We start from the raw sequence: 22,441 nt of genomic DNA, 5'->3' as shown, positions 1-22,441 counted from the left end.
TTTTTAAAACTGTTTAACACTGTATGTTGTGCACATATTAAATCCATCTGTTTGTAAAAGGTGAGGTATATTTACACTCTGTGCTTTGAACCTAAATAATACAATATTGAGATGGCATCATAGTGATGTTCATCCAGCTGTTTATGGATGCTCAGTTTGCAATTCTGGTCAAGAAAAAATACATACCTGTATATACACATACAATATTTGGATGATAATCTGGATAAATGATTGCCCATCTGTTAAATGTCAATATAAAAGTCTAACTCAGAAGTGAATTCAGAACTATTTGGAGGTATGTTGTGTGACAGTGTCCCCCACCCCCGTCCTCTCACTTCCCCCCTGACTGATAAAGCTATCTCCGTTATCCCAAAGTGTCTCTCGCTGCTATCTTCCTGGGCCAGAGGAGGGTGGAGAAAATGGTGGACAAAAAGGTTGAATAACAGCTCCCTTATAAATCTTGGTGACATCACTGTTATAAGGGCTCTAGGGGGAAAAAACAGGCCAAAGGGTCCACAGCCAATGCATTACTCAGGGCATCATGCTGCTTGGCTGAAATTGTGTCTGCAGAAATGAAAACATCTTTTACAGACTGACTCAAAGCCTCTTGGAGATTGCAGTGAAGGAAATACGACGTTTTAAAGGGAACTGGAAGTAAAAACAAATTACACCGGGTGGCAAGAAAGCCACAACAGCTACCACATACACATCCACGCACGCACGCACACGTGCACACGCGCACGCACACACCACTGCTCCAGAGGTTGACATTGGATAAACCTGCTGTTCATTTCCTTCCCTTCCTGTTTAGCGGCAGTTGGCCGTTTCCTCCTCCAGACTGTCTCTCACCAGTCACTCTCTTTTTCATCCTGCTCATCCACACTCACAAGACTAACTGTCATCTAAAAGCATTCTTTGGATTCTCTATAAAGCCTATCAGACTGTGCCCTAGCATCTATATATCTGTGAAATATGAAATAAAGGCTTTACACACAAACAACAAAGAACCCCTGCACATATGGTAAAGTAGTACAAATAGATATTTTTATTATTTCATACAATATATAAAGTTACATTCATTTAAGTGAAATGTGTATTGAGATGAGGATGAATATTATGACTTTACAATATAAGTATTACGTTGAAATTACACCAAATCTTTCATGAAAATAAGAACTTTCATGTACAACCTGGATTCTTAGCTACACAACAAACGGTGTATGACATAAAAGCCCTTATAGGATAAAAAAGATGTATTAAGGACATAGGTATTATGTTTTTTGCATTTGGTCACATGCCCCATAAGGACCAGCCTCAGTGACTTAAATCAGTGAAAATGACATAGGACCCTAATTGAAAAGGCCTACAGATGAACTAACGCCAATTTATTTAAGAGGCAAAATCTATTCGCTAATTAAATACGATGAGCAAGATCCTAAGATCAAAAATTGGTGGGTCAACTCTGTGTTTGCCCACCCCACACAGTGTTCACGCATAAGACACTTTGCTCACTGAGAAGACTTCTTTGCCCATCATGTAAGTCAGGGCCAATGGAGTTTACAACGAACATGGAGATACGAGCAGGAAGCAGCACGGCATCTCTGAAGACAGACTTAAACGACTGTCAAATGAGATCACAGGAGGAGACATTTAACATGGTGATGGTGAGAGTATGTTACACATATCTGTTACTAGTTGCAGCTTTAAACTGAATTCTAATATTGTCTGATGGCTCAGCAAAGTGTAATGGCTTTAAGACACAAATTATTTGCCCAAATGCCATAGAACCATCTGGAGATGCTACACATGGTTTAAACGGATGGCAATGGTTTTTCAAAAGCATCCTTAGTTTGCTCTCAGTTCCTCTTTTCAATGTTCAGTTCCTTGAAATGTCAAACCAAATTGTGTGCAAGACTCAGGTGCAAATACTTATGTATCTATTTTAAATGTTTGATTCACGTCACGCTGTGAGAAAAGGCAATGGTGCATTGCAGGGATTTCTGGTCATGTTAAAATGAAGTTTTAGTTCAAGGGCAAGAGGTCACTTGAGTTAGACGTGAGGCATGCCCGTCTTCATAAATCGGCATACTGACCGAGTGCCTGCCTCAGTTTGTCAGCAATCTAAAGTAACAAACAACAAAGGACACAGAGGAAGCAAGTTTACAAACACATTCAAGCAATGGCCAAGCATGAAGAAATATACACAATAAAAAAGGAACAAAGCTTTTGTTTTGTTTATTCAACAATTAGTTAATATTTGCTGTCCAATAAAGCGGTCCTTACCGTTTCATAGAACTTGACCTGTTGCTCAAGGTAGAGGCGCATGACCCTGTTATAGTCATAGATACGGTTGCTATGGAAGTGGTTCATTTCGGCTGGGGAAACAGATGCCAGGTTAAAGGTGTAGGGTTACACCACACACAGGTGAGAAACAACACCACACTCTAGACCAAATTATACGGTAGGTGACTGGAGAAAAACACTAGGTGGCACGCAGGTCTTGTGACAGACCGTGGTAATGAATGACATGTGGCAACAGAGCTTCAAGAGCAACAGGTAATGGAAACAGGAAGTAAATCCACATCCAGCCACAGAGGGATCAAGCCAATTAAAATATCTGTTATGTAAACACTGTTATGGCATATGACACTGAAAGGAGAAGTGTGGTCTGTGTCTGGCCTATGCCTGTTTTTCTGTCCTGGCTCTATAAATGGGAAACAAACAAGGTGGCGGACAGAGCCATACAATATTACACCAATTCATATGTTGCTTCATGAGCTCAAATATCACACACCTTTCCACCAGAATTGTGATATGTACCTTTAAGAGGGCACTTTACTGTAGGGAGTGTATGACCTCTGGGGTATTTAGCAGAGTGCTCACAGTGCAGTGTGACTTACCCTGCAGCGAATAGGACATGGTGCTCAGGCGCTTAGCCATCGTAAGTTTGTCCTGGTGGTTGATTTTGTTCATGGCCACCAGACGGTCTGCCTCCTTCCACTTCTCAATGGCTGCCTGCAGAGATATATCAATATCATACACTGTTTTACTCCTACAGGTTTCCTACTGATGAGACTAAATATGAATAACAGTAACTTCTGATAGGATTTATATACTGTACAACACCAACCTGATTAAAGTCAACAGTAGCCTAAAGTGTAGATGCATGTCCAATTACATTTGATTTGCTCTACAAAACCAATTGGTAAACGAGGAGCAAAAAGGGCCGTACTGGGCCTCTTCAGCAATAACGACGAATGTTAAAAAATCCGTGTGAAGTGCCACACATACTTGACAGAAATGGGTGTGTGGTTTCTACTGTACCTTATGGACTCCTATGGTGTCTGGGAAGCAGCCCAGCAAGCCTTTGTATTCACTGTTTGTTTCCAGAAGGAAATGCAGATCTTGCTTGGGCTGCGATAAGATGACAACAATATCAGACATGCAGTCCTCTTTAGGATTTGTTTGTTTTGTTCCTCAAAAACCTCAGCGATAAAAACTATTTAAAAATAGAGGCTGGTTGAGCTGTGACAGGGTTTAAGGTACCAGGGGAGGAAGTGAGGAAGTGGGCTGCAGAAATATCCGATGAGGGGGGAGGAAGTGAGTGTGTTTTCAGCCATGGAAGGGTTCAAGGCCTGGGGGCCGCCCACAGGATGCAGATAGGGGGGTCTCAGAAATATGGGGCCTGTTTGTATCTGTGTGTGTGTGTGAGTGTGTGTGTGTGTGTGTGTGTGTGTGTGTGAGTGAGTATTTGTGTGTGTGTGTGTGTGTGTGTGTGTGTGTGTGTGTGTGTGTTATTATGTGGTTTTTAATTTGTTGTTAGAATTTAAATGCTTAAATGTTTTTACCATGCTGTAAATCGCTTTGGTTAAAAAGCGTCAGCCAAATGTAATGTAATGTAATGTGTGTGTGTGTGTGTGTGTGTGTGTGTGTGTGTGTGTGTGTGTGTGTGTGTGTGTGTGTGTGTGTGTGTGTGTGTGTGTGTGTGTGTGTGTGTGTGTGTAATTACACTATGGTATTGTGAAGGTAACAACTGAGTAACCAAAGAGAAAAAAAAAGTATGAAAGATTTAGGTTTTTGTTAAATTCATGTATGCTGTACATTCCGTTACCTGTGATGCCACAATTTCTGCAATATCTTCATAGGTTCTTCCTGTTGCAGTTAACGCCTCTGTGAGTGTGGTTTCTCCTGTGTGCAAAAAATAAAAACACTGAGTGTACCTTTTCTGTAGGCGTGTATTGTACTACAAACCAATGCCTAAAAGAGGTTTTTGTCTGACAACAGTGTCTGTGTGCATTACCTGTATATCCACTGGTAGTGAAAACATTAGAAAGATTCTGAAACGCTTTCCCAATTTTTTGGTATTCTTTCTGTAGAGCTTGAGGACACAACGTGACATTAAAAGTTTAATACTGATGTTAACGTTATGAAATAAAGCAAGCTTGTGACAGTGTGAGGAGATACTTACGCCCTGTACACCTCTTCCAATGTAAATGCCCAACGTTGAGCAGGTCTTTGACTCCATCGTCCATGGATTTTGTAAAACGGCTATACATGTCACATTTCTGTTCACTGTGAAAAATAAGGAAGAGAAAAAGAAGACTTCAGGGGATCTTCACTAGAGCTGGGTAAAGAGATAAGGGCAACCCGCACACCACCAGTGTCAAAATGCAATATCAGTCCTAATGATAGCGTCAGTTGGAATCTACAGTACCACACATTTCTTGTAACACTGCATTTTAGCAGTGCATTTTTGCATGCATAGTATGCCGTAACTGTGTTAGCAGCAGCTACATTGCCTTACTCATGAGGTGGTGGCTTAAGCCCTGAGAGTGGTTAAGCACCACCGTTCCACCTGCTTTAAGTCAGGACAAGTGCACAGATGGGGCCAGTGAGAGATAAATGCTCAAGGGGGCGGAGGTCACTGACACTTCTATGGGATCCAGATCGGGTGCCTCTGGCTCTATTGTGGAGAAGATCATCACGCCCATGGTCTCGTCTTTCTCTGCTTTCCTCTTCCCCACTTTCCAATCCTAAACCAGAACACAGAAGAATTTCACCAGACTTCAAATCTATTCAATCTTAACATTGATGGAAAGTTCTATGGAAATAACAGCTTTTTTAAAAAAAAAAAATATTAAGTCAACTGAAACAGCTTTTAAGATATCAAGAGATACTGTCACCATACTTTAATCTGAACAATCAAATACTTGAAACAGCTGTAGTTGTCCATTTTTTTTTTGGCAAACCCACCAACACACAAGGCGACAAAATCTATGTGTCTGCCTCATATTTGGCCCTGTAATTCTACAGGATCAGTAGCTTGATGAATCTTTCTGCAACATTCTAAAAGCAACATTACCCTCTCGTCCTTGTAGGTGACAAAAAGCTGGAAGACTTCGCTCTCACAGACGACAGGATGCCGACACATCCTGCTCATCCAGCCCTGCAGGCGCTCCATGCGCATCTTAATAAAGTCATCATCAAAGCGCCCTGGGCACACACACACACACACACACACACACACACACACACAGAGTTTGCATACCTAGTTTGTGTGGTTGCCATTGGGCTAACTTGCACTGATTTTTTATTTACAATGACTCAATTATGCAATAGTAGATCTACCTGGGAGGCATTTCTGGAAAGATATTTTACATAGCTACACCACTGGGATTCAACATCAGGCTTTCAAAACCATCCACAAAATGCTATGGCTATTTTATGTAGGCCTCATGTATTGAATGAACATCATTTTAATATTCCCCTGCAACAAAATGTTTTGATATCCTCACACAATTGACAAAAATATGCACCAAACAAAGAGGCAGCTCTGACAGACCTGTGATCTGCTTGTCTGGCAGGCAGGGGATCGGGATTGCTGAGCCAAACTTTTCCAGTAGTCTCTCATACAGCCAGTCAAAGTGTTTGTATCTGTGGTTGACAGCTCTGTTTGTGGTCTACATAAAGGACAGAGCAACATAAAGGAAATTCATATATTAATTCACAACTACGCATATAAACATACTTGTGCTGTATTCTTAGAAATATGAGGGAAAATGAGTGAAATAAGTATGCGACAAATAAACAATGTCTGACTTACACTTGGTGTGATTTGATATTCAATGTAACTCTTCAAGCCGTACATTTTGGTGCCCTTTTTGGGATCTGCAACTATGCAGTCCAGAGGTGTTTGAGGATACAGCCACACAGGACCCACCTCTCCCATCTGGACATGGAAGACAAGCCAATCACACGTCCACATCACTACATATTCATTAGAATTCATCTGGAAGCAGAGCTTATGTAGAGTGTGTAAATTATGCTAAAACAGGTGGCTGCCAAGCATTTCTTACATATATCGACAATTTTTCTTTTCCTTTGTTTGGAAGTTTTCCAAGAAGGTAGACCTCTGGATTTGGGGTCTTTGAAAAGGGAAACCTGCAATACACAGGGAAGATGGTTTCATGAAAGATGACCACAAAGGCTGGAGGAAAGCAGGGCAGGATTCAGCACTTTGTTGACTGGGCAAGAGATGTTGTCATTTCAATATTTATATTGCACCATTTACAATACCACATACTTTACAAGGCGCAAGCACAATTTACGAGTACCATGTCGATGACACGTCACTATACAGACTACACATATACTGCTGTCTTCGAGCTTCCAATCCTAATTATCGCTTGAATACAAGTGTACAGTATGCAACATGACTGAATGTTACTGCCAAGTTGTGAGTGATGTGGTTCTGCCAGCCTCACTTGTTGAGGGAGATTTTCATGGAGGGGTGCAGGGTGCCCCCCCTCTGTGTGGCGCCCCCATCCTCTGCCTGGGAGTAGCCGCCGGCTGACCTGCCATCATCAGATTCATCATCCCACTCGTCGTCATCTAAGGACCCTGAGAACACACACATGAAAACGCACAGGTGACGCACAAATCAGGATGAGACTTCCAAAAGCAGCAACTCCGGTCTCAAGCATGGTGCCGCGGTCCTGTGTAGTAAATTGTCTGTAACTTATCAAACTGCATAATAAACTACACATGCTTCCCATCTACACAGACACCCAAAGCTAGTTTAGTTCACCTATAGCCTTAAAAATAATGCAAGCAACTTTAGTAACATGCATGTAGTTTTTTTTTCTGTTCTTGTATGATACAAAAATACATGTAATCTTATTTATTCTATATAATTGTTTTGTCTAGTCTACTCTGATTTACTCTGAACACTTAAAGGGATGATAGATACACCATTCTGTTAAAGACTCTGGAGTTAGAGTCTGGAGTTATTTGCTGTAAACACTGTAACAAATTGCTGTAATTATTATTTATAATATGATATGAATTCTATATATATATTTCTAATAGGGAGAAACAAGACAAGACATGCTGTATTTACCCTATTTAATAGGCTGCTGCTATTTACCTTGCTCTGATGAATTTAACTAGAGAGTAAATGTATACCGAAATACACATGGGTACAATCTCAAGAGGTGGAAACATCCCCGTATGAAGATGATTTTTTTCCCCCACCGCTTACTTCAAAAGGTCAGTATAGTGTGAAATGAGTGCTCTGTGGAAAACTGTGTTTGTTTTCTAAACTCCGAGCTTCTCTGTGTGCCCAGTGTCGCGGCACAGTCACCCCTCTCGAGGCCCTGACCCATCTTCATTCACCCACTCCCACTGATCCCTGTCTAATCTACAGCCCCGCCGCCTGGCTACCGCCACAGTAGCCATGGCTCTCAGGCGCCGGACAGACACAGATGAGATTCACTGCATTGGAGAAGGACAGTGCCCTTTTCCTTTTGGGCCATCTTTTTTTTTAGAGAGAGAGGGGCCAGAGAGAGGGGCTAGTCTGTCTGTAGGACCACATGAGTTGTGAGCGCCTCGAAAATTCTTCCGCCCCGAGAGCAGAGAGAGTGGCTGAAAACACAGAAGGCCGAATGAGTCCAGTTGAAAAGCTGCCAACACACTGAGCTGGGTGTCAACGTTTGCCATTTGTTTTTAGTTCAGTTGTGTTTTTTTGTGCTTGTGTTTATGTTTTTGTTTTGTTTTGTGTTTTTTATTTCAAAAACAAGTACTACAAACGGTGCAATAAAAGGGCGTAAAATAGAGTGGGAAATAGAGCGCAAGTTTACCCTGCTGTTGGAAGGCGGGTGTTTGTTGTTGTCCACCATAGTCCCAATTCCCAGGGGGACTGTTATTGGCTGTCCATGCTGAGGAAGACCAAGGGTCACTGCCATTTGTTCCCTGTAAATGTTAAGACAAGTCTTACAACACAGAGCAATCAAATGTGCAGCAGCATAGAAGGCTAACACAGCAGTTGGTATAGTTCAAACTCTTTCAAACTTTTCTTTTTCTGTCCTTGGGAGCTGACTACACCATATACATGAGACAAGGTTCTCTTACATGGAAAAGTTCCCGTCAAGAACATTTACTATGTTCGGTCACGTAAAGATGTCAATTACAACAGTCTTTTTTTCCTGGAGTCTGCAAATGGCCTATGAGCACAGAAATATCAACACAGGCTCTGCACTTTATCAGAAAATGGGCATTTGGCAGGGACGTGTCATGGCTCATTCCTCTGAGGACTAAATACGAGGTGGCTCTTAAGTCCCCTCTTCAGATGACTATCAGCGGGAGGGATGTGTCTTTAATGGCCCATCTCTCATTGATGTGCGCGACCTTGAGGCTGCCTAAGATGAGGACTCCTGATGCGACTGCCTGAGAGAGCATTTCCATTTCTCTTTCCATCACTGGTGAGTCATGCCTCTGGTTTCTAGTTTAGTGGTGGAGCAAACTTGACTAAAAAAATCAATGCACTGCTTTGCCATTTATATGACTCTGAGAGGCAATGGATTTCTTCTGAGGGTCTTTGGCCATTTCTCAGATTCAGAAACATTTCTGATAAAAAAGAAAAAAAAAACTATACGATTCCCATTCACAAAATCTGAAGCCGACTTTCTCTCTGCTGAGACAGTATATGCACTATATACTGTTCTCAGCAGAGAGAAAGTCGGCTTCAGATTTTGTAATGCTTTGCCACTGCCAATGCTTTGCCATGCATTTGGTTCTGAGGATATTTGCGACTGAAAAATGGGTTTCGGCCATTCCTGTGAGAGACATGTCCTACACGTGTGCGGCCCTGTCACATTCTTCCTGTCTACGTAGAAAGAGGTCGAGAGCTGCATTTGTGCCAGAAGTCACAGTGGGAGCAGAAAAGCTGAGGATGAATCGGCAGGCCAATGTCAGAAACCACAGGCCAAAGTCAAAGACCGCAGGCCAAAGTCAAAGACCACAAGCTTATCTCAGACTGAATTGTGTTCAAACTGTCCATGCACTTGACAGCCCACCATCAGGAATAGGATAGATCCTATCAGTAGACTAAGAGGAATATAGGCCTGAAATCCACCGTCTGACCCTCAACCAGATGCCTACAAACCTTTTTGTACGCACCATGACCTTGTCCACTTGGCTGTGGCTCTTCTGTAAGTGTGAGAATGATCAGAGCAAGTCTACCTATAGCTCTTTCCCACACTCCACTGCCTGTGAGTGCCGTCTCTCTGGGCTGCACGGGCCCAACGCCACCACACATTCTGGGGGAGGAATCGGACTATGTGCGACAGATGATCATTTACCAGCGAGCCAAGACTTTACAAAACCCTTCTGGAACTGTTTACCAGAGTCCTCTTCTCTCTTTCACAGACCATATTTTTCCATTTGTAAGTCATTGGTTTCCATCTACAAGGTCAACCCAACTTACGTTACTAGGAGTTATATTTTTTATTTATCTACAGTGTGTTTATTTTACTGTGTGTATTTCTCCTTTCCTTTTCCCCATCTCTAGTCAATATAACAGCTCAAGGCTTGAAACTGCATCGTTGGGCTTTGTGATCACTGTTCTTCTGCATATTAGGTTGAGCCGGAAGATTACATTCTTATTACATTAACATTCAAAATAACAGGTTCCGTCAAGACTGTGGCTACACATGCATTGCATAATACATTTTAACACTAGAATACTTCACTAGATAATGCTTGCCCATTACACTCAAGTGTTTCCCAAATGCAATGGTAGCCATGAATACAATGCCTAGAGAGCTAACTGTACTGTAGATCATGTATGTGGGTCATAAAGTCATCAATTCATAGTTCACTTTGACATTTACATAATGACTCAAGAACTAGAGAACCCTAGGATAGCCGTTTCCCCTAATCCATATACAAGGATTTTCCTCTGCTGGGAATAGTAAAGTATTTACAGCTTTTTCGCTCGAATGCACGTCATGCAATTTTACTGGGGTTTCCCAATGGCCTAGCCAGCTGCAAGATACTGCTACTGCCACACACTGAATAGAGGGATGCAGCACACTAGCATGCATGTGTATTGTCTATTTTACAATAGAGACATGACATATCCTTGACAAAGGGACATATGCACTACACACAAACAAAGTGTGCATAGTGCATACAGAAACATATTCTCATGTAGCCTCTCAAGCAAAACCTAGGAATGTCAATGTTACAGGATTGCATTTAGCTTTCCACTTCTCAACTTCAGCAGTAAAAACAGAGCAAAAATGGGCCACTGTGACAGTGAATTAGGAACTAAATAGAGCAAGAGCAGATCACTGTAAATCCTGCTCGCTGATGGCGTTCAGATATCAGTGGCTCCTCAGCAAGGGGTACAGCTCAACAACAATCAACGTGCTTTCAGTCAGGGCTAACACACACACACACACACACACACACACACACACACACACACACACACACACACACACACACACACACACACACACACACACACACACACACACACACACACACACACACACACACACACACACACACACACACACACACACACACACACACACACACACACTCTCTCTCTCTCTCTCTCTCTCTCTCTAGAGAACACAGCCATTGAAGAGAACTCCCTCATCTCTAGATCCATAATGAGGCCTATTTGCGATCATTCTCATTTGATTTGGCATGAAACGAAGTACGACAATAGCTGAGCACACAGTGGCCTGGTCTCATTATGCCCACACTGACTTCGGATACACAAGGACAGCACACCGTGGGGCAACAAGAAGGTAGAGGATTTGGGCTATATGATGACAAATAGCATCTAATCTTTTCCCAAGACAACCAGAAACCTAATCTCAAGCTTGCAGCTGCACACTACACAACACAGGGTAAACCACAGACAGGATGTCATGCAAAAACGTCTGAAAAGCCTATTTGATATCAAGCAACACAGGCTATTGTTGTGTGTGAAGGGCCTTGATGGTACTCCATTTAAGCAGGCAAGATTTACATGGATATCCCTGATTGGCAAATACACATCGGACCAAACAGGGACCAGAATCAATGCAAGGACTTAACCGATGTCCTCATAAATCAAAGATTGTGCTTGCTGAGCTGCTGGGCAAGAATCTGTATCTGTACCTGAGTGTATGCTGGTTCAGAGCTGTACGCATCATAGGATCCTACTGCAGCTTGTGTTTGCGGTGCACTGGGAGCTGCACTAGAGTTCACCTAGGGCGGGTGAGAGGAAAACGGGAGAAAGAGGTTAGCACCCTCCACAACAGGCATGTAAATAAACATTTAGCTAACAGAATATTAATGCAGATTTACTGAAACTAAATAAATAAAATAAAATAAAATAAAATAAAATAAACACACACACACACACACACACACACACACACACATATATAGAACACTCCTAGGTTAAACCTCCTAAAAGACAAAAAAAGAGTAGTGATTTTAAAGTAGAACTTCCTAACACGGGCGAAGTGCTTCAGACTGAGATTGCCAGTGCTCTGAAAGACACAGCGCGCGTTGCTTGCTCTTGGAGCATGTGGGAACAATCTGTTATGTGTTGGAAGCATGTGTGTCGGGGGCCCACAGCCTCCCTTCTGCAGCCATAATCAATAACATCTGCTCCACACAGTGATGGTGACTTTGCATTCTTCCCTGGACAGATGTTTCTTTACGTACTACACAGAGAATTGCTGTGCAATGAGGAGCACTACGAGACAGATGGATAGATGCATTCAGTGCAATTCAATTTCAGTCACTTGCGTAGTGCCGTTATGGCACCTAACATCGCCTCGGAGCGTTCTGTAGAACACCTCCCCTACTCCCTCTGGAGCTACAAATCAGTTCTGAAAAGAGGAAACAAAGAGCTGGATCCAAAACGAGGAACCCATCTGCCTGAGGCCATCCCAATACATGCAAATACATCCTAATACCAATAGCATCTGCTTCACAGTGACGTGTGATGATGATTGTACTTACATAGAGATGTTTTTTTCTTTGCCTAATATATAAACGTTTGGTAGATACTCATAACACTAACAGAGATAGATGTTGTAGGTGGTCCTGATCTAGCCCAGAGCTGGCAGATCAAATGCCAGATCAGAGTCTCAGATCTGATCGAGAGTGCAATGACATATGGGCGATACCCGTGTCATAATACTACAAGGCGTTTCTTAATTTGTGGCTGATGATACTTGCTGTGGATGTCTGCTTTGGCCTAAAGTTACCACTTCTTCTAAAGATTATGTATTTAAATCTCCTTGCTAGTACAATAATTCCATGGCAAGTACACAGTGACAGTAGGCTTACTTTTGTTGTTCAGATGAACTGATCAACAGAGACATTTCTAAAACAGTTTGCATGTAGAGTCACAACAGACAGTACTGACACAACACTTCTGAAGTTCTCTCTGGCTGACTGTTTTTCTCTTACCTCTATGTAATCTTCCGGGACAAGACCTACATCTCCGTTTGAGTTCTGAGCTTCTATCCAACCACCACCTACATTCTTGGGAAGAGATGTGAAATGCCTTTTTGTAGAGGATAACGCAAAGAATAAACTACATCATTACTTAAATAAACCAATGCCTTTATAACACTATATAGCTAAAAGAATAGCTTGTCATATTTCAGACGAATGCTACATCCTGCTGTGATGTGGTAGACTGTATAAGCACAGAGAAATCTAGGTCACTCAGAAGTGAACACTGCAGAAAAGCATGCACAGTCACTGATAAGCATGGAAATGCACAGTGAACGCATGCACAGTATTTGCATATGGGACTATTTTATACCGAATGCAGGCAATGTTTTCATACACAGACATACTGCAGTTTCCTGTTGATTGAGCAACTTCTCACAGTAAAGGTCATGGGACACGGGAAACTGCATATAATTAAACCTGCAATACTGTAATTAATGGATAAAGGCTCAGCTATGAAATTAAATGATAGGTTGATCAGTGTGAGTAGCATGAAAAGTCAGCTTCTTAATAATAATTGTTTCTGGGCTGTTTGCTCCTTTATGGTTGCAAACTGAACCACTTTGGTACGGTATGTGGGCAGAATAGGATATTTAAGGATATCATCTTGCAGTGGGAAACCCTTGAATTTCCCCTTGGAGATCAATAAAGTATCTATCTATCTATCTATCTATCTATCTATCTATCTAAACCCTGATAAACTTTATCAGACAGCGTACACCAAACAACTGAATGATTAATAGAGAAAACAATCAACAGATAAATAGAAAATGTTGGTGGCAGCCATAACTGAAATGGCCCATCACTGTAGCTAGGTATCCATCTCTTACCTGGTTTATGATTGTGATGGTCTCTCCTTCTCTCACAGAAAGTTCATTGTTACCTGCTTCAGCTGTAAACTCATACAAAACCTGCGCCTATAAAAATAGACAGGAAACATGTCAATCTACTGTTAGTATGTTATGTTATAAGTTCACTAGACTCAGACCTTAAACAAACCTGTCCCTATAAAAAAAAATATGCATTTCAAAGAAATAAAAATACACTATCGTGAAACACTGTGAGCATTCTGAGCAATACACAACATTCCCAAGAATACACAACAAAACACAGATTGGAAGGTGGCCTGTGACTGACACCTTCTGTAGGGACACTGTAGAGTTGCAACATGTGATCCTCCACTAACATAATTACAACAAAGTTGATTTCAAAGTTGTTTTTTCAGAATGTCTGTGCAGAGCAGGAAAAACCACAGCTGTTGCGACACCATGACAGGACAAACAAGTTGACCTGGATGCATTTATACCAACAGAAAACATTGCTTCTGGCATGGGGGCACAGCAGAGAGTGTGGTAAATAAAATAAATGAGTGTGAGAATGAGAGAGTGTGAAAAAAAGAAAGAGAGACAGAGAGAGGCCGTAACCCTACAGTGTGGAATTCCTCTCCCTACACAAAACAACCAACAGAAGAATTGAGTCTATGGAGCCACCCATTTTACACACATATTTTATGTAGTGGGGTCTTGCACTGAGGAGACAATGAGGGGACTATCCTTGAGCGGTTTGTCCTTACCACTCTGTTCCTGACAGACCGTTTCCTTTTCCTGTTCAGCAAAAATCACAGCTTGCAAATGACACACTAGTGTTCAGAGATGTCTAGGCGTTTAGGATCAAATGTGAGGCATAACAGTAAAGGATGCCTGCGATGAAGTGAGTGTCATTCCCGTGAAATACAAACTATGTTTGGGCCATGGCATACATAGGCCTACATGTATCTGTGTGGTGCCAGAAAGATTGAGACAACAATGGCTGACAATTAGCCACTTTTTGAAGTATGTTTAAATGAGCTGTTGGTAAATCATCAAACTAATTTTGATGCTGTGGTCATGTGAAGACATATTAACCTGCCATTCTCATTGGCCATCCAGACCATGCACTAGGCCTAGTTTAATTGGTTGTGTATTGTTTGGGAGATTGCCAACTATATCTCTATCTATATTCAGCATTCAACACTCAAAACTAACTTACTCAAAACTAATTACAAACCTGTACTGTAACTTAGAGAAGCTATACTAAAGCTGTCCTGATAACAATCAGATGGACAAACCTACGTTTCTGTTGACACAAACTCTTTTTGTAACACTTGGTTTGGTTGGAATGACTTGTCATGATAACTGCAGAAGTAACTAAGGACAGTTAGGATGTCAGACTGACATAATAGACTACTGATGATGGGATAAGTATTGTAGGGTACCATGGCTGCTAATTCCCTAGAAAACATTTTTGTCATCCTGGTCAATTCCAAAAGAGAAGGGTCACAAGCTTTTGTAAACAAAAAAAAACTTGCATGGGCGTTTTGAACTTGATATAAAAGTTGACGCCTTTACATGATAGGTTGGAATATCGTGTAGGCCTTATGTGAGTTACTGTAGTCTACTTATGCATGTTGATTAAAATAGAAGGGCTAAAGTGTGTAAGATGTAGCTGAGTACACCCATGGTATTAAGTAGAAAGTTGCTACACTATAAGGATGTTTTTGAAGGATATCTAGCCTTCTGTAGGCCTACTTCATTACCTTGCCTATCCACCCACAAAGTAAACCTTACAGTAGGTTATGGCTTAGGTCTACATTGTTCTACCATTCAGCACATGTCCCTAAATCAACACAATGCACAGGAGACTTCAAATAGCCTTCTCACTAGAAGAGGCAAACTGACGTTTCTCAATGCGTTGGCCTCCTCCACTACGTTACCAACTCTCATATCACATCATACCATAAACAGACATGTGTTTACAACACAGTCAACAGAGCATAACGCTCACATTTATCTTATCTTTGCAATACACTGAAACAGGAACACAGTAAGAGGCACAAGCAAACACTCTTCAGGGACAGATAAATTGTGTTTAAATTCTGAGTTTATGTCACCAACCTCCTCAGGTAGGCTATTCTATTCAGGGGAGTAACTTCACAGCTAAACAAATTCGCCTATAATGCAGTTTTGGTACATTTGTGGTCGGCTAATAATTAAAGACTATCCTAATACCAAGCATCATACGTACGTACCTTGTTTGCCATATTAGCAGCATGTATCTTTCCAATGTGATGGGGCAACAAAACACTCGTAGTTTCATATATCCGTTCGGGAAAATATCAGGAAAACGACGGAGGAGCAGTTCACTGAAACACGCAGTTGTTGTCGCCAAGCAAATATTTACCACACGAACGGAATGCACGCCCAGTTGGACTGAACAGCATTACTTTACAGTAAGCTATTTTTCGTTTAAAATCCTTTGCTGCCGTTTAACAGACCCATGGACACCCGGAAACCCCTCAATACGCTTGCCACAAAAACTGACAGGTTGGAATCCTAACCTTACCAATGAATAGTGGTTCCTCCTCCACCCAGACTTGCTTCAAAGTATCAGTTTTCAGCACTGAAGTTTCTGACAAAACTAACTTGTATATTAAGGCGCACATGTTGCATATCAACGTTTGTATGGTAAACTGTTGACAAGATTAGGCCAAGTGAATAAAGAAAATGTAGTGCATTTTAACCATTTTATTCAGGTAGTTGTAGGCTTCAAAAAGTGGCCTGCGTTAATAATTGGGCATTATTAGGCTGCTTTCAAGTGATTTTTTGAGGAACAATCGCCTGAATAACAGTCATCGGCCTTTCTAACGCACAGGCGACTGACACTGAAGAAACGAGAAGAAACAGGCAACAAAAGTAAGATTACGCGAAAATAGGTGTGCCATCTTTGTCTGATGTTTTTCGTGAGTGCTTTGGATGTGGACTGGGCGCCATCTAACGTCTAGCTATCACAGTGCGATTTCACAACAAAAGGCCTTTCATGAAGTCATATGCGCAGACTTGCAATAAGAAGATACATTGTTTTTCATCCATGAAAAGAGCCATTGAGAGAAAAGCTTAGGCAGAGAGGAGTTCTCTTTGGCAGATATTCGATACAGTAGTCTTTGGATTTTGATGCAATATACTACTAACTCTAAACTATGGATATGGGTGTCAAACATAAGTAAATAAATGTCTAATCTGCAAAGAAATCAGGCTTGTGCAAAATTTTGAATTTAATTGAGAATGACTCCTAAATTCAAATTAAATTCTTTTGATTTTAATTGAGTTTGAATAGAGGTCAAAAGCAAGATGTAGAATTACAATTTGAATTTGAATGAAAAGGAAGCAGTTTTGAAATTCAATGAAATTTGAAGAAATTCATGTAGCCTATAATAGTGTTTAACAATGAAGCTCCACAATATATGTCAGATATGATCGCAACAAACACACAACTTATAAAACAGTAACCAATTACATTTCCAAGGTAGTCAGACTTCCCAAAACTGAATGTAAGTGACATTCTTCCTGTTTTGTGATTGTGGAATTGTTTTGAATTGCTATGAATTGAATTCCACTTCCTGTCATTCCTATTCCAATTCAACTCCCTGTGGGGTGAGGCCAATTCAATTCAAATTCCAATTCATGAATTTAATGGTGGCCAATTCTACAATTTGGAATTGTGCACAAGCCTGAAAGAATCGTGGTTGTTCAGAAAAAAAAGCTGTTTGTTATTAACAATAGACCATTCATATTCATTCATATTATTCAGACCCAAGCCCATTTCAGAAGGTTTGCTTTTGAATAAAAACAATAAAATGAATATATTTTAGATTATTTGGTACACATTAATAGCACAAAAGTCCAGGCATAACATTTTCAACCAGCCTTAAAGAAAAAGTGTTTTACCCCAAAACTCAATATCACATGGTGTGACCCTTAATAGGCTACTGTTTTTTTAAACGGGCAATTGTCTGGAGACCTTTGGGGATAGATGGGTCATATAATAACATCTCAGAAGGACATAGCAAGCTTATACCAGGTGAGATACCCCTCACTTTCTGATAAGTGCATGACTCTATGGTGTGACCCCATATCATATTGTGTGACAGGGTTTTCCTGTCACACCATGATTCATTTGTCATGATATAAATGTCATTTTCCTACATACATTATGTTTTTCATGCCTAGGTTTCACTAAAAGTAGTGAAATATATTTTGACATTTAACGTGTTTTACCATTTAGTATTTAAGATGTAGACCTACTGCTGTACATGAATGGTGTATCTCTCTCTCTCTCTCTCTCTCACACACACACACACACACACACACACACACACACACACACACACACAACCAAGCAACCACCATAGTAACTTACATGATTACCCTAACAACCAGCATAGCAACCACTTTATTTGGCATAGCAACACACTATGTTCCCTAGCAACACCCTAGCAACCATCTTAATTAGCTTAGCAGCAATCTAGCAACCACCACTAGCAACCAACATCATTACCATAGCAACCAGCATAGCAACCACTTTGTTTGGTATAGCAACCACCATATGCACCCTAGCAGCACCCTACCAACCATCTTAATTTTCCTAGCAACAACCTAGCAACCACCTCTATCATGTCAACCTAGCAACACCCCCTTTATGGGGCAAATAACCATACGTAGTCACTTCCGCACACACTGCAAATTCCCTCCCCCTGCCTCCATTTGGAGTTGTAGAGTCATGTGGTTTTCTCTCAGCCAATTAGGGAAGATCAAGCTATCTTACAAATATTGACATCATAGCATCTGACCAATCAGCAGTGGACTGCAGCACCTCAAACACAACCATCTGGCAGAAATCACATATTTGAGGTTTTTGAACCTGGCTCATCCCACAACTATAATAATAGCATCAAAACTAAACATTGTTTGGTTGAATAGTTGTGTTAAAGATTGAGATTGTTGTTATTTGCATAGCATTTAAAAACAATGAGCTTATTGTTTGGCTAAAAACTAAATGCACTATATTTGATCATATGCCCTGTTCACATAAGTGGCACAAGTGTCCATTTTTACACATACAGTATGCTTTATGTATCTTTTTAATATAGCCTAATTAAATGGCATACACAGGTGCTTATTGTTAGTGTGAAACCTAGTACTGTGTGCATTTACTGTATTTTAATGACTCAATACTTGTTAGTGCTAAAACACAATTATGAGCAAATATGAGTGGTACTTTAGTGATTATAGTTGTATTTCTGTTTTTTTACACTGGTTCATAGGAGTTTAGCATTCATAGTACTAGGCACCTGTGTATGCCATTTATGCCATTTAATTATATTAAAAAGATACATGGGGTCACGAGTCCATGTACCAAGTTTGGTTTTGATAGATGCAGGGGTTGCTGAGATATAAGCTCACTTTCTGTTTGGCGGCTTCACCGCAAACTTTGATTGGCTGTTACGGGCGAACGGTAAAAGTTCAGAAGAAAAAAACTGAAATGGGTTGGTGAGGCATCAGCTGAGGATGCTCTGTGTCAAGTATGGTGTTGATCGGACAATTTTTTTCAAATTCACTCTCTGTACTTTTTTCCCCCCAGACAGGCAAGGACATATGGTAACTTCATTGACCTTTATTTGCTATGCAAAGATGAAAAATATTGATAACATTTTTTTTAATGTCCTGAAACATCCCTCATTAACTTTCTGAAGTTAAAATTTAGAATTTCCAAATATTTCAATGAGTGCCCTATAAAGGGATAGCAACCAACATGATGAGTAACCAGCATAGCAACCACTTCATTTGGCATAGCAACCACCTTAATTACCCTAGCGACAACCTAGCAACCACCACTCCAGTGTCAACCTAGCAGGCTTGAGCACAATTCTGAATTTTAAATTGGCCTCCATTCAATTCATGAGTTGGAATTTGAATTGAATTGGCCCCGCCCCACAGGAAGTTGAATTGGAATTGGAATTGGAATGACAGGAAGTGGAATTCAATTCAAGGCAATTCAAAACAATTCCACAATCACAAAACAGGAAGAATGTCACATACATTCAGTTTTGGGAAGTCTACCATGGAAATGTAATTGGTTACTGTTTTTAATTATAAGTTGTGTGTTTGTTGTGATCACATCTGACATATATTGTGAAACTTCATTGTTAAACACTACCCTTAAATTATGCATATACATTAAATAATTTTAATACATGTATATGTAGCTATTGATTAGTTTCTTCAAATTTCATTGAATTTCAATTCTGCTTCCTTTAATTCAAATTCGAATTGTAATTATACATCCTGTTTTTGACCTCAATTCAAACTCAATTGTGACCCTACAAAGCAAAACCAGTCGCTTTGCGCTCAATGCTATATTGAGAAAATTCACGATAAACAAACGTTCAGGCTAAAATGTTGAATTTCACGTTTTTGCTTAATTCGACAGTTTACAGTCTACACTTTCATATCGTGAACAAATTTCACAGAAAAACATCATATGTACCCTAGCAGCACTGTAGTAATTATCTCTGCATTATCTGTTTTTACTCTGCATGATATGTTACATAATATATTTTGCATGTTCATACTGGCAATTCCTTAGATTTTTTTTTTAGATATCTGAATATATTGTTGAATTTGTCTTTTAACAGATATGAAGAGAGTACAGTATGCTCAAAGGGGAACTACAAACATTCAGGTTGAAGTTCACCATCAAGAAGAGAAAAACTCAGAATGCTGTACAGTATTTGGTGGGATTCTGTTTTACACAGTTTTACACCATTTTTTAACAGTGAACCTTTAAGTGATATACCTGTCTTAAACTTAAACATATAATACACATTTTTACATTTACAGATTATTATGTGGCGTGATTTATCATATGGTGTGACACCAAGTGATGTAGTCTACATGATACGCAGGACAGTATTAACATTTGAGGTTGATCAAAGTACAGTACTACAGCTAACTACCGTACATCATAGTATACCCACTATACAGCTAACTAGACTACACCACTGTGTGACACCATATCATTTAGTGTGACATCAAGAAGTAATGAAAATAGAAAGACTTTTGGGTCTAAAATAAATCAAACTAATTTTAATGTAACAGATGGGAAACAGTGTCAGCAAAAGTCACAAGCATTTTCTTTAGTTTATATCAAGGTATATCAAAATGAATAAGAAGTTTATAGAAATATTGAGGACAAATGCCTTACTTTGTGTATTGATGGGGAAATATGCTGTAAAATGTAATACATTTGCACAAGTAAATGCTAGATCTTGATGAAGTAATATAAGATTATGATACATTGACTCACATAAAAATATACATTCTAATTTTACACACAATAACATAGGACAATTTTAGTCACTAACACAACAAATCAGTGAAGATATATAAATTCAATATCTAAAAGACCATACATATTTTTTGGGAATCGGGAGAGTCAGTACAACAGGACTAAGTGTTTTCCATGCCTAATATCTGCTTTTTTCCCCATATTTTTTTTGGCATAAACATCAAGCACCCATATACAGTACAGTATCCATGTCCCCTTAAATCAATGAAAGTAGCTTAACCACAGATATCACAAACCATCTTTCATTTATGTCTCGTGATCGTAGAAACAATATGTTAGACACCACTGTGAAATTACCATGAAAAAAAGTTATGAATGTCATTATAGGTCTAGTTATTACAGTAGTAGATGTGCTTATGTAGGCGTCACGTTTTTTTCAGTGTGTCTGTTTTTGACTCCTATGCTTCAAGGCCACTTGGTGTCAACCACTCACCCACAGTGTCCCATGGCAAACACACTTGCACTGTTTGTGCACATTCAGAAACAGGAGGGAGCAATATTATCGTTTGAATGACATTAGAAGATGTGCAAAAATGTTTTTGTGTGTGTGTGTGTGTGTGTGTGTGTGTGTGTGTGTGTGTGTGTGTGTGTGTGTGTGTGTGTGTGTGTGTGTGTGTGTGTGTGTGTGTGTGTGTGTGTGTAGGTGTGTGTGTGAGTGAGTGTGTCCATGCCGGTGATTTAGTGTTCCCCTTGGATGGAGCCCTTGCTGTAGCCGAGGGGGATTCCCGTTTTGGTGAAGGTTATCTGGTAATTTGCATGGAGGGTGAAGGAGATATGGAGAGACTCCAACCACTGGCCAACTGATCGTGTCCTACTTTCTGTTACCCCCCAGAGTCCTCAAGATCATCTCACAGGAGGAGCCGTATCAGGAGGGATGCTTAACAGGAGGTGCGCCCCCTAGTGCCATACTGCAGGTAAGCAGGTGCGACTTGGTGGCTGTTGGTGCTGGAACACAATGGCAGCATTTATCATGAAGCAAAAACTGCTATAGAGGTTCCAGAATTGAAATTTACGACAGTGGGAATCATTTGTCAGTCCACCCTTTGTATATGGAGAACAATATATAATGCATATATATGCATGTTCATGTAAACATGTAAGGCGACTCCTATAACCCCCACATTCAGATCTAAAGCACATTTCACTGTGTGAATAGATATTAATTTAAGTGTCATGTAAACATGTAAGGCGACTCCTATAACCCCCACATTCAGATCTAAAGCACATTTCACTGTGTGAATAGATATTAATTTAAGTGTCATGTAAACATGTAAGGCGACTCCTATAACCCCCACATTCAGATCTAAAGCACATTTCACTGTGTGAATAGATATCAATTTAAGTGTCATTAGAGGTATTCAGATGCCTGCAGAACTTTATAATGCAGAATTAAACAATAAACCCC

The 22,441-nt window shown here is 40.3% G+C and overlaps 1 protein-coding gene and 1 long non-coding RNA gene across 2 annotated transcripts; one reads left to right on the top strand and one right to left on the bottom strand.

Annotated features, from left to right (window-relative positions):
* Positions 1–1,028: 1,028 nt before the first annotated feature.
* On the bottom strand, positions 1,029–16,023 carry snx9a (sorting nexin 9a). The gene is made up of 18 exons (XM_062522717.1): positions 15,881–16,023; positions 13,644–13,730; positions 12,766–12,840; positions 11,458–11,547; positions 8,139–8,250; positions 6,765–6,900; positions 6,357–6,441; positions 6,104–6,229; positions 5,843–5,960; positions 5,363–5,493; positions 4,930–5,033; positions 4,469–4,572; positions 4,301–4,378; positions 4,112–4,188; positions 3,325–3,414; positions 2,901–3,015; positions 2,284–2,375; positions 1,029–2,121 (listed from the first exon to the last, which is right to left on the bottom strand). Exons 1-18 carry the CDS (start codon positions 15,890–15,892, stop codon positions 2,074–2,076), a joined length of 1,680 nt encoding a protein of 559 aa, XP_062378701.1. The 5' UTR covers positions 15,893–16,023; the 3' UTR covers positions 1,029–2,073.
* LOC134067438 (uncharacterized) lies at positions 15,966–22,198 on the top strand. The gene is made up of 3 exons (XR_009936506.1): positions 15,966–16,081; positions 20,324–20,422; positions 21,869–22,198. It is a non-coding gene; the product is annotated as an uncharacterized LOC134067438 (long non-coding RNA).
* Positions 22,199–22,441: the final 243 nt, after the last annotated feature.

This window comes from Sardina pilchardus, chromosome 20 (genome assembly GCF_963854185.1).
Source record: "Sardina pilchardus chromosome 20, fSarPil1.1, whole genome shotgun sequence".
Lineage (NCBI taxonomy): Eukaryota > Metazoa > Chordata > Actinopteri > Clupeiformes > Clupeidae > Sardina > Sardina pilchardus.
This window is presented reverse-complemented; position numbering and strand designations above follow the sequence as displayed.